Raw genomic sequence first — 18,330 nt, 5'->3', positions numbered from 1 at the left:
TCATTTTATATTTATTGAATGATACTTAAATTTATTTGAATAAATTAACTACTAATGATGATGATGAATATTGAATATTTGGCCATTTGTAACAATAATGATTGTATTTTCTAACATTTTGATAGCTATGTGCAGTATCATGTTCATCTATACAATCATTCAGTGACTTAAACAAACACTATATTCAAATAAAAGCAATCTATAAAATTCTATACTTTTTAATTTATATATAACCATTAAATTGTTTTCATTTTTTAATTTATGCATCCCTGAATTGTTTAAGGCATCAATTTATTATTTAGTTAATCATTTATTTAATTATTTTCATTACTAACAGCAAGGGTCTCCTTTTCTCTGGGTACTCTATTTTAAATGGATGCTTTTCAGCAAACTTCTGTACTCAGGGAATATCTTGACCCCCTCATAAACTAGAAAAACATACTAACATCCATGAATGGCTTGTTCTAGCAAATATCCTGTTTGAAAAATGATATTTAAAACCAATTTAATTTATAATAATTAAAAATAAAAATTCAAATTTGTTATTGCATATCTCTTCAACAGAAGTCAATGCAAGAAGAATCATGATTGACTTATAAGAAAAGAAATAAGAAAATAGAAAATTCTCATCATGAAAAAAGAGACAGGACAGGACATTTTATTTTTTTTAATGGCAAATGAATGAAATGGAAAAAGGAAATTTCAGATGGTTGAACTGTATATGAGGAAATATCACATTAGCAATGTAATACTCATATGGAGAGCCAGGAGGAGGCCCAGACAGATGAAGAAAGAGAGCCATTTGATTCAAGAGATGAGCTAAAGATGGTAAATGGAAATTTGTTTTAAATTGAACTAGATACAAAAATAAATGTGAAGCCAATGTCATTGATTGAGAATTGATGCTATACATATTTACATATGTAAAATATGTATGAAAAATAAGTTCAGATTATAAAGTAAGCTTTTTAAAGAAGGTGAATCATAATTTTAGAAAAATTGGGGAAAACCACAATTAATCTTAAAGTATAGAACAAAAAATAACTATTGTTTATGGAATAACTTTCTTTAAAGCACTCAGGAAATTTTACCTATTTTTATTTCATCATTTTTGTAATAGCCCTGCATTTTTTAAAATATTTTTATTTATTTGACAGAGAGAAATCACAACTAGGCAGAGAGGCAGGCAGAGAGAGAGGAGGAAGCAGGCTCCCTGCTGAACAGAGAGCCGGATATGGGGCTGGATCCCAGGACCCTGGGATCATGACCTGAGCCAAAGGCAGAGGCTTTAACCCACTGAGCCACCCAGGCGCCTCAGCCCTGCATTTTTTAAAAGGATAATTTTAATTCTCTCCATTATATTGGAGAGGAACTGGAGAATAGATAAGTTTGAGAACTAAGATAATAGAAAAACTTGTGTAATTACCATGTCTAGCATAGGAATTACCATTTATTTCATTACAAGGGTTTTAGCTCCAGTCTCACAAATATTTTACAGATAAATTAAGGCAAAATGTATTACTGCCATAATTGTAGACCTAGTTAAAAATAAAATATCATAAATGAATAAAGGTACTGAGTGAAAATACACTAAAAGTACATTTGGAAATTGTAATTATTCTGAAACTATGAAGATTGAAAATAACCCCATGTTAATAAAAGAATGACCAAGTCAAAAAAAATTTTTAGAAAATAATATTTTTCCTCCTTACTATCATTAGTGTAAAATATATTCCCTATAAAGCCTGTTATTAAGCTCTTTGGGCATTTTGCCTATTTTTTAAACATATTTTTTAACTCTTGAGACTTTGCTCACTCAGAAATGATTCAGTACATGTTAAATTTAGAGGACTGGAATTAGACCAAGATAGTAGGAGTCAGTTACTGTTAAAACTAAGACAATATTCAGTAGAACAGCTTTTTACTATTCAGAATTTTACTTCATTCCATTGGAGAAGCTTGAAACAATGGACCTCTGTACTCAAAATGAGCAGGAGGATGAGAAATGTTCATGAGAATATCCTCCATAAATTAAAATCCCGATTAAATTAGATCTCAAGGATATGGATACCAGCCCTTTATCTTTTTTTTTTAATAATATATTTTTTAAATTTTTATTTTTTTTCAGTGTGACAGTATTTATTGTTTTTTTTATTTGTTTACTTGTTTATTTACAGCATAACAGTGTTCATTGTTTTGACATCACACCCAGTGCTCCATGCAGTATGTGCCCTCCCTATTACCCACCACCTGGTTCCTCAACCTCCCACCCCACCCCCCCGCCCCTTCAAAACCCTCTGGTTGTTTTTCAGAGTCCATAGTCTCTCATGGTTCATCTCAGCCCTTTATCTGATATGTCATTTGCAAATATCTTTTCCCATTCTGTCAGTTGTCTTATGGTTTAGTTGAATGTTTCCTCTGTTGTGCAAAAGTTTTCTATATTGGTGAAGTTCCAGTAGTTCAAAGTGCCTTTGTTTCCCTTGCCTTTGGAGACCCGTCTCGCAAGAAGTTGCTGGGGCTAAGGTTGAAGAGGTTGCTTCCAGTGTTCTCCTCTAAGACTTTGATGGATTCCTGTCTTGCATTTAGAAGACATACACATGGCCAAGAGGCACATGAAAAAATGCTCTACACCCCTTGGCATCAGGGAAATACAAATCAAAACCACAATGAGATACTAGTCAGAATGGCTAAAATTAACAATTCAGGAAATGACACATTTGGTTAGAATGCAGAGAAAGGGGAACTCTCCTATGCTGCCCTTGGGAGTACAATCTGGTGCAGCCACTGAGAAAAACAGTATGGAGGTTCCTCAAACAGTTGAAAATAGAGCTGCCCTAAGACCCAGAAATTGCACTACTAGGTATTTACCCTAAAGATACAAATGTAGTGATATGAAAAGGCACCTGCACCACAATGTTTATTGCAGCAATGTCCACAAAAACCAAGCTATGAAAAGAGCCCAGATGTCTATCAGAAGATGAATGTGTAAAAGAGATGTAATATATATATAATATATAATATATATATAATATATATAATATATATTAATTTATATATTATCAATTATTAATTATTATAATTATTTAATTAATTATTTAATTATTCATTATATTTATATAATTATTTAATTAATTAATTAAATTAATTTAATTTAATTAGATATATATATTTTAATTATATAATTTAATTTAATTATATTTATATATAAATATATATTATATATATTTAAATATATATAATTTAATTTTATATTATATATTATATATAATTTTAATTATATATATATTTAAATATATATAATTTAATTTTAATTAAATATATTATATATATTAATTTATATATTATTAATTATTTATTATTGATTATTATAATTATTTAATTAATTATTTAACTATTTATTATATTTATATAATTATTTAATCAATTAACTTGATTTATTTATTTATTTAATTAATTTAATTAATTCAGTTAATTATTATAATTAATTATTAATATAATTAATATATATTAATTATATATATTGTGTATATACACAATGGAATACTTCTCAGTCATCAGAAACATGAAACATTGTCATTGTCATCATACTTCTCAGCCATCCAAAACATTTAACATTGTCATTTGCAACGATGTGGATGAAACTAGAGGGTATTGTGCTGAGCGAAATAAGTTAATCAGAGAAAGAAAATTATCAAATGATCTCACTGATATGTGGAATTTAAGAAACAAAACAGAAGATCATAGGGGAAGGGAGGGAAAATAAAACAAGATGAAACCACAGAGGGAGAGAAACCATAGGAGACTCTTAATCAGAAGAAACAAACTGAGGATTGCTGAAGAGGAGGGTGGTGTGGAAATATGGTAACTAAGTTATGGACATTAAGGAGGGTATGTGAAGTCATGAGCACTGGGTATTATATAAGACTGATGAATCACAGACCCGTAAATCTGAAACCAGTCATACATTGTGTATTAGTTAATTGAATTTAAATTAAAACATGTTTTTAAAAAAGAATCTCTTATGGTTTGTTCCTCTCTCTCTCTTTATTTTCTATTTCCCTTTCCCATATATTCATCTGTTTCCTCTCTTAAATTCTGATGATCACCAAGACAGCGTGGTACTAGCATAAAAACAGACACATAGACCAGTAGAACAGAGTGGAGAGCCCAGATATGGACCCTCAAATCTATGGTCAAATAATCTTCGACAAAACAGGAAAAAATATACAATGGAAAAAAGACAGTCTTTTCAATAAATGGTGCTGGGAAAACTGGACAGCTATATGTAGAAGAATGAAACTCGACCATTCTCTTACACTGTACACAAAGACAAACTCGAAATGGATAAAAGACCTCAACGTGAGACAGGAATCCATCAGAATCCTAGAGGAGAACATAGGCAGTAACCACTTCAATATTAGCCACAGCAAGTTCTTTCAAGATATGTCTCCAAAGGCCAAGGAAACAAAAGCAAAAATGAACTTTTGGGACTTCATCAAGATCAAAAGCTTCTGCACAGCAAAGGAAACAGTCAACAAAACAAAAAGGCAACCCACGGAATGGGAGAAGATATTTGCAAATGACAGTACAGACAAAAGGTTAATATCCAGGATATATAAAGAACTCCTCAAACTCAACACACACAAAACAGATAATCATATCAAAAAATGGGCAGAAAATATGAACAGACACTTCTCCAATGAGGACATACAAATGGCTATCAGACACATGAAAAAATGTTCATCATCACTAGCCATCAGGGAGATTCAAATTAAAACCTCATTAAGATATCACCTTACGCCAGTTATAATGGCCAAAATTAGAAAGACAGGAAACAACGTGTGTTGGAGAGGTTGTGGAGAAAGGGGAACCCTCTTACACTGTTGGTGGGAATGCAAGTTGGTGTAGCCACTTTGGAGAACAGTGTGGAGATTCCTCAAGAAATTAAAAATAGAGCTTTTCTATGACCCTGTAATTGCACTGCTGGGTATTTACCCCAAAGATACAGATGTAGTGAAAAGAAGAGCCATCTGTACCCCAATGTTTATAGCAGCAATGACCACGGTCACCAAACTGTGGAAAGAACCAAGCTGCCCTTCAACGGACGAATGGATAAGGAAGATGTGGTACATATACACAATGGAGTATTATGCCTCCATCAGAAAGAATGAATACCCAACTTTTGTAGCAACATGGACGGGACTAGAAGAGATTATGTTGAGTGAAAGAAGGCAAGCAGAGAGAGTCAAGTATCATATGGTTTCACTTATTTGTGGAGCATAACAAAGAACATGGAGGACATGGGGAGATGAACCATGAGAGACTATGGACTCTGAAAAACAACCTGAGGGTTTTGAAGGGGTGGGGGGTGGGAGGTTGGGAAACCAGGTGGAGGGTAATAGAGAGGGCACATATTGCATGGAGCACTGGGTGTGGTGCAAAAACAATGAGTACTGTTACACTGAAAATAAATAAATAAATTTAAAAAAAATTTCTACATATGCGTGAGACCATATGGTTATTTGTATTTCACTGACTGACTTGTTTCACTTAACATACTACATTCTAGTTCCATGCACATCATTGCCAATGGCAATATTTCTTCTTTTTTTAAGATTTTATTTATTAATTTTAGAGAGAGAGAGAACACAAGCAAGAGAGGAAGAAGCAGACTCCCTGCTGAGCAGGGAGCCCAACACAGGGCTCAATCCCAGGATCCCAAGATCATGACCTGAGCCAAATGTCACTTAACTGACTGAGCCATCAAGGCCCCCCAAGATTTCATATTTTGATGGCTGAGTAATATTCCATTATGTATATACATACCAGATCTTCTTTATCCATTCAGCAGTCTGTGGACATTTGGGCTCTCTCCACAGTTTGGCTATTGTTGATAATGCTGCTATAAAAATCAAAGTGCATGTATTCCTCAAATATGTATTTTTGTGTCCTTTGGTTAAATACCTAGTAGTGCAATTGCTGGATTATAAGGTAGTTCTATTTTTAAATTTTTAAGGAACATCCATACTGTTCTCCAGAGTGGCTGCAGCAATTTGCATTCCCACCAACAGTACGAGAGGGTTACCCTTTCTCCATATCCTTGCCAACCACTGTTGATTCTTGTCTTATTTCTTTAGCTATTATGATAGGTGTGAGATAATATCTCACTGTGATTTTGATTTGAATTTCCCTGATGATGAGTTATGTTGAGCATATTTTCATGTGTCTTTTATCCACCTGGGTGTCTTCTTCCAAAAATGTCTATTCATGCCTTCTGTCCATTTCTTAATAGATTATTTGGTTTATTGGATGTTGAGTTTGATAAGTTTTTATATATTTTGGATACTAACTTTCTATCAGATATGTTATTTGCAAACGTCTTCTCCCATTGTGTAGGTTGCCTTTTAGTTTTCTTGATTGTTTCCTTCCCTGTGCAGAAGCTTTTAAACTTGATGAAGTCTAAATAGTTCATTTTTGCTTTTGTTTCCCTTGCCTCTGGTGACATGTATAGTTGGAAGAAGCTATGGCCAAGATCAAAGAGGTTGCTGCCTGTCTTCTCTAAGATTTTGATGATTTCCTGTCTCACATTAATGTCTTTCATCCATTTTGAAATTATTTCCATGTATGGCATAAGAAAGGGTCCAATGACATCCTTCTGCATTTTGTTGTCCAGTTTTCCCAACACAATTTGTTGAAAAGACTAAGTTGAAAGACCAGTAGAAGCTCCATCATTTGAAACATTGTTAACCTTTAATAAATGGGTTAATTTATGTAACAAAAATAAATAAATAAACAAACAAATACTTATTCTTCTCAAACTATTCTAAAAAAAAAAAACAACTTCCAAATTCATTTTATGAAACCAGTATCACCCTGACACCAAAAAAACAAATAAAGGAACCACACAAAAAGAGAAGTACAGGTTAATATCTCTGTTAAAGAAAAATGTAAAAGTCCTCAACAAAATACTAGTAAAACAAATCCAACAATATGTTAAACAATGATTCACCACAATAAAATTAGATTTATTCCCAGGATGCAAGAGTGATTAAATATTTGCAAATTAATCAATGTAGTACATCATATCAATAAGAGAAAAGATAAGAACCATATGATCATTTCAATAGAGACAGGAAAACATACAGAAAATTACAACACCAATTCATGATAAACATCTTTAACAAAGTAGTTTTAGAGGAAATATATTTCAATGTAATAAAGGCCATATATGAAAAACCCACAGTCAATATCATACTTAATGGGGAAAAACTGACAGCTTTCCCCCTAAGGTCAGGAACAAGACAAGAAAGTGCATTCATACCACTTTTGTTCAACATATTACTGGAAGTCCTAGCCATATTTATCAGACAACTAAAAGAAGTAAAAGTCATCGAAATAGGTAAAGATGGATTGAAACTTTCATCATCTGCCAATGACATGACACTGTATATAGAAAATCCAAGACCACAGGAAAAGTACTATAAGTAATGAATGAATTCGGTATAGTCACAGGATACAAAATCAATGTCCAGAAATCTGTTTTATTTCTATACACAAATAATGAAGAAGAGAGAAATTAAGAAAACATTCCCATTTACATTTGTACCAAAAATAAGATACCTAGGAATAAAACTAACCAAAGAGGTAAATGACCTGTGCTCTGAAAACTATAAAATACTGATCAAAGGAATTTAAGTCAACACAAAGGAATTGAAAGACATCCCATGATCATGGATTGGAAGAACAATTATTGGTAAAATGCCTATACTATTCACAGCAATCTAAAAATTTAATTCAGTCCGTATGCAGAATTTAAGAAACAGGACAAAGTAATATATGGTTAAAAAAAAAAAAAAACAAAGAGGATAACCAAGAAACAGACCCTTAACTACAGAGAACAAACTGATGGTTACCAGAGGGAAAGAGATTGGGGGAATAGGTTAAATAGATGATTGGGATTAAGGAGTTCACTTGTGATGAGCACCAGGTTTTCTAGGCTTGTGTCCAATCACTAAATTCTATATCTGAACCTAATATTACACAGTAGGTGAACTATCTGAAATTTAAATAAAACGAGACAAAAATAATGCAACCCCTATCAATATACCAACAGCATTTTTTCATAGAGCTAGAACAAACAATCCTAAAATGTCTTTCGAACCATGAAAGAGCCCAAATAGCCAAAGCAATCTTAAACAGAAAAACAAAGCTGTAGGTATCAAAATTACAGACCAAGTTATCCTTCAAAGCTGTAGTAATAAAAACTGTGTGGTACTTGCACAAAAATAGACACATAGATCAAAAAACAAAATAGAAAACCCAGAAGTAACCCACAATTATATGTTCAATTCATCACTGACAAAGCGGGAAATAATATCCAATGGAAAAAACACAATCTCTTTAACAAATGGTGTTGGGAATACTGGTCAGCTACATGCAAAAGAATGAAACTGGACAATTTTCTTACACCATACACAAAAATAAATCCAAAATTGATTATAGACCTAAATGTTAACACTGAAAACATAAAAATTCTTAAAGAAAGCATAGGCAGTATTGTCTCTGACATCAGCTGTAGCAATATTTTTCTAGATATATCTCCTGAGGCAAGGGGAAAGAAAAACAACAAATTAACTATTGGGAATACATCAAAGTAAAAATCTTCCTCACAGCAGAGGAAACAATCAACAAAACTAAAAGGCAGCCTACACAATGGGAGAAGATATTTTGTAAATAATATGTCCAATAAAGTATTAGTATCCAAAATATACAAAGAATTTATAAAAACTCAACACCAAAAGCAAATAATCCAAATAAAAAATTGGAAAAATATAAAAATAGACATTTCTCCAAAGAAGGCACACAGATGGCCAACAGACACATGAAAAGATGTTCCACATCACTCATCATGGGGGAAATGCAAATCAAAACTACAATGAGATATCACTTCACACTTATCAATATGTCTAAAATGAAGAGCATGAGAAACAAGTGTTGGCAAGGATGTAGATAAAAATGAATTCCCTTGGACTGTTGGTGGGAATGCAAACTGGTGGAGCCACTCTAGAAAACAGTATGGAGTTCCCACAAAGAGTTAAAAATAGATCTACCCACAATCCAGCAATTGCACTACTGGGTATTTACCTCCAAAATGCAAACAAAGAAATAAACAAGCAAGCAAACAAAAAACCCCACAATTTACAGTCATATATGAACCCAATACTTATAGCAGCACTACTTACAATAGCCAAATTATGGAAGCAGCCCAAGTGTCCCTGGAGAGATGAATGGATAAAGAACAAGTGGTATATAGAGAGAAAATGGAATACTATTCAGCTATAAAAAGATGAAATTGTGCCATCTGCAACAACATGGATGGAACCATAGAGTATAATGCTAAAAGAAATATGTCAAAGAAAAACAAATACCTTATGATTTCAGTCATGTGTGCAATTTAAGAAGCAAAATAAATGAGCAAGAGAAATAGAGTGAGAGAGAAACCAAGAAACAGATTCAACTATAGAGAACAAACTCATGGTTACCAGAGGGGATGTAGGTGGAGGTATGGGTAAAGTAGGTGGTAGGGATTAATGAAGACACTTATCATGATGAGCACTAAGTGATGTATGGAATTGTTGAATCACTATATTGTACATCTGGAACTAATATAACACTGTATGTTAACTATACTGGAATCAAAATGAAATTTAAAAATTAAAAATATATTTAGCAAATGTCAATTAATCCTACTAGCACTAAACTCTCATTTTAATAAGAACTGAGCATTAATAAAGATCCATTTATGAAAAAAATGAGATTTATTGTTTACATTTCTCCCTACTGAAGGTGCATTTTGATAATAACCCTCAGTTTTCAGGAACTTAGTAGTCATTAGCATTTGATTTGTCATCTCTTTTGCTCTTTAGAGAAGACCAAAAATGGTATAATATAAACATTATATAAATCAGAGAATATATAATTGAGTTATTTTAGCTTTGAAAAGATAAACTTCTAGTTAAAATTTCATCTCATAATTGAAAAATTAGGAAATCACTATATTCAAACTCCTTTCATCCTCTTAGAAGTAACTATGCTTTCTTTTTTTTTTAATTCGTTTATTTGTTTATTTACAGCATAACAGTGTTCATTGTTTTGGCATCACACCAAGTGCTCCATGCAGTACGTGCCCTCCCTATTACCCACCACCTGGTTCCTCAACCTCCCACTCCACCCCCCCCCCCCCGCCCCTTCAAAATCCTCTGGTTGTTTTTCAGAGTCCATAGTCTCTCATGGTTCATCTCCCTTTCCAGTTTCCCTCAACTATCTCTCCTCTCCATCTCCCCATGTCCTCCATGTTATTTGTTATGCTCCACAAATAAGTGAGACCATATGATACTTGACTCTCTCTGCTTGACTTATTTCGCTCAGCATAATTTCTTCCAGTCCTGTCCATGTTGCTACAAAAGTTGGGTATTCATCCTTTCTGATGGAGGCATAATACTCCATTGTGTATATGTACCACATCTTCCTTATCCATTCATCCATTGAAGGGCATCTTGGTTCTTCCCACTGTTTGGCAACCATGGCCATTGCTGCTATAAACATTGGGGTACAGATGGCCCTTCTTTTCACTACATCTGTATCTCGGGGTAAATACCCAGTAGTGCAATTGCAGGGTCATAGGGAAGCTCTATTCTTAATTTCTTCAGGAGTCTCCACACTGTTTTCCAAAGTGGCTGCACTAACTTGCATTCCCACCAACAGTGTAAGAGGGTTCCCCTTTCTCCACATCCTCTCCAACACACGTTGTTTCCTGTCTTGCTAATTTTGGCCATTCTAACTGGTGTCAGGTGGTATCTCAATGTTGTTTTAATTTGAATCTCCCTGATGGCTAGTGATGATGACTATGCTTTCTAAGATGAACACATTGTTATATAACAGTTTGCATGTTCTGCGTGCAGGAACATTAGTGAATCTTCATTCATTGGTCCTGATAACTTACTTCACACCACTTTGAACTAGGTTACATAAGATAAAGAAATAAGAGCTTCTTCAGAATAATAGTTTGTTTGCTTTTTGTACCCAGCATATATTATTGGATGCCTCATTCTTGGAACTTTAATTCAAAATTACTAAATCTAATTGTAAATGAAATTTTCGCAATTTGGATTGTCTAATCCCAGACTTCAAAACAAATCTCACGCTAAACTTAGCTTCATAAGTCCAAACTCTTGATCAAGAGGAAAGATAGTGAATTCTCATTTAACTTTAAACATAAAGACCAAATATTTATATCTGGTTTTAAATAAAATAGAAATAAATGCCCAAATCTTGATTATGTGAAAAGACTCTGCCCAAGATTAAATTTTCTTTTTCTTTTTTATTTTATGATTGGTTGAAAGGACAAAGATGCTTTATGGAATGGGAAAAATTGGTGAGGGTTTCAAGCAGGATCACTAATCTGAGAAAAGCTTGATCTTCATGATGTGTTAGTAGAAACTGCAAGCCTTTGAAACATTGTCATGCCTGCTTCAAGGAAACCAATCAACACATGTCACTGGACTAGCATAGAAATATTACTGACATATGTGAAGGAAGATGGAAGTCTGAAGAAGAAAATGAAGAGATATGTAATATTACTAGGCAAACTAATTTACCTTTAGTTCCAAACATCAGAAGAAGTAGGTCTTTGTGGTTTATATCCATATCTTGAATCATAATGGGTACTTGAAGTTTATTTCTATTTGTGAAAATATTGGCTTCCCTCTTAACAAGACTAAGAATGTGAAAAAAAGCTTTATAAATAGCAGGGATCACAATAACAAGATGAAAGTTAGAGAGCTACTATAGTATCCTACTCCTGGCCAACAGCTGCAAATACTGCAAGGGCTCAACTACTAATTGCACAATTAGATTCAGATGTTTATATACCTGTATATACCATATATAATATATAACAAAATATTTTACAATATATTACTTAGTAACATTTAATAAAATAATACATTTATAATAAATTATAAATATATTTTTATATATTACATATAATATAAATAATATTTTATTGTAGACAATATTATATTCATTAATTATTTATATATTAATTATATATGATTATTATATATTATGATATATGATATAAATAGAATTTTAAATACATAAAATTATATTAATATATAATATATTGCACATCATATATCATATATCATATATTTATGTTACTAATATATGAATATGGTTTTATATATAAAATACATGATCATACATTATTAATATATAATATCATATATTATATAGATGTTATATATATCTATAAAATATATTTATAAATATATAATGCATAGATATATAAATATAATATATAATATATAATATATAAAATAATACATGTAACATGTATATATGTGTGTGTATATATGTATCAAAAATAGGATATATATGTATATATGCATTTGTGTGTGTGTGTGTGTATATATATAAAATTATAAATATTTAGCATAAGTAGTTCAATGGACGAATGGATAAAGAAGATATGGTCCATATATACAATGGAGTATTATGCCTTCATCAGAAAGGATGAATATCCAACTTTTGGATCAACATGGATGGGACTGGAAGAGATTATGTTGAGTGAAATAAGTCAAGCAGAGAGAGTCAATTATCATACGGTTTCACTTACTTGAGGAGCTTATGTAAGCATAGGTAGTCAAATTAAGGGAAATTATATAAAAATATGACGAATTCTCACTGTAGCATGACTTTACTTGAAACATAGGGAAAAGTGAAGATTTTGCTTCTAGGTATTTTTTTAAGTGGCAACCAAAATTAGAAACTTTCAATGAATCTTATTTCTTTAGAAAGTACTGTAAACTTGGGGCACCTAGGTGGCTCAGTTGGTTAAGCATTTAACTCTTAAACTATGCTCAGATTGTGATCTCAGGGTCATGAGATGGAGCCCCATGTGGACTCCATGCCCAGCATGGAGCCTGCTTAAGATTCTTTCTCCCTTTCCCCCCATCTGTTTGTGCACTGGCGCTCTCTTTCTCTTTCTCTCTCTCTCAAAAAAAAAAAAAAAAATCCTAATCTCTTAAAAGTTGAAAATTAACCTTGCCAAGGTCACATAGATAAGTTTTAACATAATTTTCTTTGTACTAAGCAGAATCATTTGGTAATCACTTTATTCTTTCATTTCCCACTTTCTCCTTTTTATTCTTTGCCTCTTTTTTTCTTCTTCCTTCCTCTTATATCATGAACTTGTTGTGATCCCCATCCTCAAGGTTACCTACCTATTTGTCAATTAACTCTAAGAATCAGAAGACCTTATTCTGGTCCTTAACTTTATTACTTACTAGTCTTATGATCATAAGCAAAATAAATTATTACTCTGAAATGCATTTTCAAAGTATTCAAAATATGGAATAGTAATGCTTTCCTTGTTTATGACAAATCATATGTAATATCACAAAAGAGCAAAATTAAGTTAGAATATTTATATGTTAAATTTTGAAGATAAATATTCTAAGTTTTATGTTACTTAATATCATATACATTTTTTAAAATATTTTGTTTATTTATTTGACAGAGAGAGATCACAAGGAGGGAGAGCAACAGGCAGAGAGAGGGGGAAGCAGGCTCCCTGCTGAGATGAGAGCCTGATGTGGGGCTTGATCCCAGGACCCTGGGATCATGACCTGATCCAAAGGCAGAGGCTTAACCCACTGAGCCACCCAGGTGCCCCCAATTATATACATTTTTGATACATTTAATAAATCTTTTCCACCACTGCCTTTATTTTCAATTAACTAATATAGAATTGTCAGTCACAAGACCCCTTCATGTGTAAATTGACCTATTTTTCCCTAAAATTTGTCCCTATATCTCCCTCTTCTTTTCCTTTGTTATCTGAATTTTACATATACATTTTATATATCCCTAGTTGGAATAAACTGTGATTTTGCTAGTCTTTTCTATTCAACAAAATAGAACAAATTAATATTAATTAAATTTTCATCCTATTCTGCAGGACAGAGGTTATTATTATGGTTGGCTTACTTGCAACATTTATTAAAGTTTATGGATAAATCATAACAGGTTTCTTTTCCTTTTTTTAAAACTTAATTTTCCCATCCTTTCAGCATAGATACCACTTTCATGACAAGACCCTTCTGTAAATCAAAGTATACTCAGTTAATGTCATCCCTGTCATAGCCCTCTGCATGCCTGGGGCTATGTTTTGTGTCCCATATTCATTATTTCTTGTCATACTCATTATTTTTAACAAACAGGACAGTTATTTGTCCATGGAGCTACACAAATGCTTCAATACTTTAAGTAGATCACATAGCTCACTTTTGCCTTATCACACACTCTAAAACAATGATATTTTAGAATATGTCTATCTCTAAGACTCATATAATAACCTCTAGTGAGCTTGTAAACTTCTTATTATTTGGTGATAATATTTCAAAGAAACTGAAATGAAAACAGATTTTAACAAAGCTAAAATTATGTCAGTTGGTTTATTTGTTTTAAGCAGCTTTCAAGACAAATCAGAAATGTAAATTTGTTATGCTATCCTGAGGGAGCTATGACAAAATTATTCTTAGAAATAATTTCTTTGGAATAATAGAAACCTGCATTTCAAAACAATACATTTGTATAGATGGTTGGTAGAGACACTATACTTATTTTTATTTTCAAATACAGATTTAAATTTGGTAACATCCCATTTTGATTTTCTCTGTTATTTTTTAGATTCCAAATAAACTTTTTCTTTGTTTTGACTCTGCTAGCTAATATGATAGCCACTAACCACTTGTGGCAATTAAAATTAAGATTAAATAAAATTAAAAATTCAGTTACTTGGTAGCACTAACCCCATCTTATGTACTCAAGAACCACATATAGCTACCATATTGGTTATTCACAGATTATAGAATGTATGTCAATGCAGAAAGTTACATTGGACAGTGTTGTTTTAGGATAGTATGTACTCTGCTATACAATTTACAATTTAAAGTGATAAATCTCACATATCTAAAAAAAAAAGTCAAATGTTTTGAAGCATCTCTAAATAGCATCAGCAAGTCTACCTACTTTCTACTTGGTGCTTATTCTCCTAATTCTGCCTTTGTGACATATATATTAACATCCTCATATTATGATTGAAGAAACTGAAATTCAGAAAAATTAAGCTGGAGGTGACATATCTAGTCAACAGTAAGCACAAAATTGTGATCCATATCTTTCTGAATCCTGCATATTTTCACATTTCATCAAATAAGAAGATACCATTGTAGGGATTTTACCTAAAAAATTCCCATTTATGAATTGTCTATTCCTTCCCTTTCTGTTTTTATTTCTTATAGTCACACACTAGTGGGCATTTCACTTGAATTTGCTCAAGAAATACATAACCTTCTATTCCTGCATGTATTTATAACTAAATATGTCTTTACAACATATCAACATCAGCTGAGTAGTTTTCCAATATTATACATCTTCCAGGACAAAACCTTCAGGTTATATACATCAAAATATTTATGTGTTCTTAGAATATTTTGTAATATTGGCCATTATGTTCTTCATAATAATCTGGTAGCAAATAGTCAGGAAATGTTTATAGAACTTCAAAAATCCTTAACCAATCTATATTAAGTCTGAATATTTGTTCATTCACACATTTTCCAAGGTAATTCAAGTGCATTGAATTATTTCCTATATTCAAATCTGAGTTTCTACTATTCTATATATTATATAGGTGATTAAAAAGAAGTGTGTCCATTCACTTGATAAACAAGATCCCTCTGCACATATTTCAAATAAAATTATTCCACCTCTTCTGCCTTCTGCCATCTCAATCCCAAGACCCAAATCAAACCAAAACAGGTTCTTCAGATAAACTGAAATTTTTTGGCTAAAGATCTTACATACCCTTTATAGCAAATGGGTGTTCTGTGTCTTCAAAGAATTAGAACAAAATGAAAATATTTAACATTAATAGCACATTTACTAAAATTAAATCTCATTCTAGTGACTCAAGAGATGCTTAAAGTTATTGCCTTGAATTGAAATCACTATGAAAAATATTAATTATTCTATATATGTATAGAAACATTAGTAATAAAAATGTTCTATTCACCACTCAAATAAATTTTTTGGTACTTTTTTCAAATGGCAAGAGAAAACTTCCAATCTATGATGATCACTGAGTAAATCTGATAAATTTGTGTATTCATTCTTAATGTTTAAATTTGTTTCTTTATGTCCACCTTGTGGTAGAGTGATGACTAGACAAATTAAAAGTGAGGTATTGGGAGGGTTATTTATTGTAAATAGCAGGGCTGAGCTCCTTATCTGACCCCTTAATAGATTGTTAAGGGAAACATAAGCAAATTCTTGAAAATAAATATAAATAAAATAAAAATTCATAAACTTCATACAATCACAAAAATTGCATTGATGAGTCTGCCCCATTATGCTTAAACTTTAATAAAATAGGGTCATAGCTTGCTTAAAATTTGAAGTATGCAAAGATCCTTTTTTTTTTTTTTGCTTTTTAAAAATGAATTATCTTGAACAAAGTGTTTTAAAAATGTACCTTAATTAACTGGTAGTTTTGAACTCCGTTTATTCCTATGTCAGGATCAATGGCTGCCGGGAGAGCATATCGAGAGTTTATAGCCGAGTTCTCTGGAATTGATATGTTGATTACTGTTGCTGGGAATAATGGTGCATTATCATTTATGTCTTCTATCAGAAAACGTATCTTAACCAGTCTAAATATTTCATCTGGCAAAACGGCAACTTCCACTTCATAAAAGCAACGGGTTTCCACCACAATACCAGAACACAATTTCTCACGATCAATGCGAGTTCCAGCAGTAAAGATCTCACCAGTACCTTCTTCAATTCGAATCAGAGGCACATCACCAGTCTTGTACACTAGCTTAAACTGCATAGGAGATGTTAAGGTCTTGTCTGGAATCAGTGACAGGTTGAGGTCTTTCAGCAAGTCGCCTATCAGAACGTTTTCTGGCATTTCTTCTCGGACAGTGTAGTTTTTCTCCTGGGCGCCAGACTGAAATACCACACATGCTAAAAGGACTGCAAATATATACGTCCCAGACAACAAGTCCATACCAGGCACAATTGTGATGGTTCTCTGTATCAAGCCACAGAAAACTGTCAAAGAGAAACGGAAAAAAGAGAGAGAGAGAGAGAAAGATGAAGAAGAAATTATTAAAGCCAACCAACCATTAAATGTATGTTAACTAAATGCTCAGTTTTAAAATCATTAAATTAAAATATTAGCAAAATTGACTCTTAAATAATATTATGCATTTTTCTTTAAGATAGAAGGTAAATTATACAACATACTTACAGTAATTAAAATACACAGTATTTGTAAAAGTGGTCACCATTGATAAAATATATAAAAGACATAACATACCAAGATAGATAAAGTTAATAAACATGATTAAAAACACTTAATTCAATACTTAAGGTAAAGTAAGGAATATTTGTTACTAATCAAAAAATATAATCATTACTCATTATGGCTTTCAAATATAATTCTTCTATTGGTAATAATAGAATACATTGGCAATGTTTTATACAATAGTTCTTGTGTTCAGTGTGTTCTTGCATTAAAGAAGGAGACTCCTTTGAGCAAGGAAGGGGCTGATATGACACATGCCTAAACGTGAGAAAGAATACCATGTGAAAAGAAGACTAAAGTTTTCTTTCTTTGGATGAGAGGAATAAGGATATGTAAAAATTACAGTGAGGCTACTTTCAGATCAACATAAATAACTGAATTAAAACATTCTGGGGGGAAAAAAAACAATTTTCAGGAGATAGTAAGAAGCTAGATAACCAGTTTATGTCTACATATGTATGATTAGGTAGATGACATCCAAAACATTCACTGGGAGAGCTGGACTAGAAGACATTCCAACTTTGAGAATTTATGTCTATAAATTGAAAGTAGATGATATTGGGGCACCTGGGTGGCTCAGTGGGTTAAGTCTCTGCCTTCCGCTCAGGTTATGGTCTCAGAGTCCTAGGATCGAGCCCTGCATTGGGCTCTCTGTTCAGCGGGCAGCCTGCTTTCCTCTCTCTCTCTGTCAAATAAATAAATAAAATATTTTTAAAATAATATAAAAAATAAAGTAGATCACATTAAAATGGGTTTTCATATTTGCAAACTGACACCCCCAAAAAAACAAATAATCCAGTTAAGAAATGGGTAGAAGACATGGATAGACAATTTTCCAAGGAAATATCCAGATGGCTAACAGACACATGAAAATGTGCTCAACATCATTC

The 18,330-nt window shown here is 32.3% G+C and overlaps 1 protein-coding gene across 1 annotated transcript in view; it reads right to left on the bottom strand.

Annotated features, from left to right (window-relative positions):
• PCDH11X (protocadherin 11 X-linked) overlaps window positions 1–18,029 on the bottom strand; it is a 366,629-nt gene extending 348,600 nt beyond the window's left edge. The window contains exons 1-2 of the mRNA XM_045996484.1: window positions 18,008–18,029; window positions 16,601–17,184 (exon numbers count right to left, since the gene is read on the bottom strand). Coding sequence (XP_045852440.1) covers window positions 16,601–17,140 — 540 coding nt within the window. The 5' untranslated portion in view covers window positions 17,141–17,184; window positions 18,008–18,029. The remainder of the gene's footprint in view (window positions 1–16,600; window positions 17,185–18,007) is intronic.
• Between the last annotated feature and the right edge of the window lie 301 nt (window positions 18,030–18,330).

Source organism: Meles meles, chromosome X, assembly GCF_922984935.1.
Source record: "Meles meles chromosome X, mMelMel3.1 paternal haplotype, whole genome shotgun sequence".
Classification (NCBI taxonomy): domain Eukaryota; kingdom Metazoa; phylum Chordata; class Mammalia; order Carnivora; family Mustelidae; genus Meles; species Meles meles.
The sequence above is the reverse complement of the archived record's forward strand: the minus strand, read 5'-3'. Positions and strand labels throughout refer to the sequence as shown.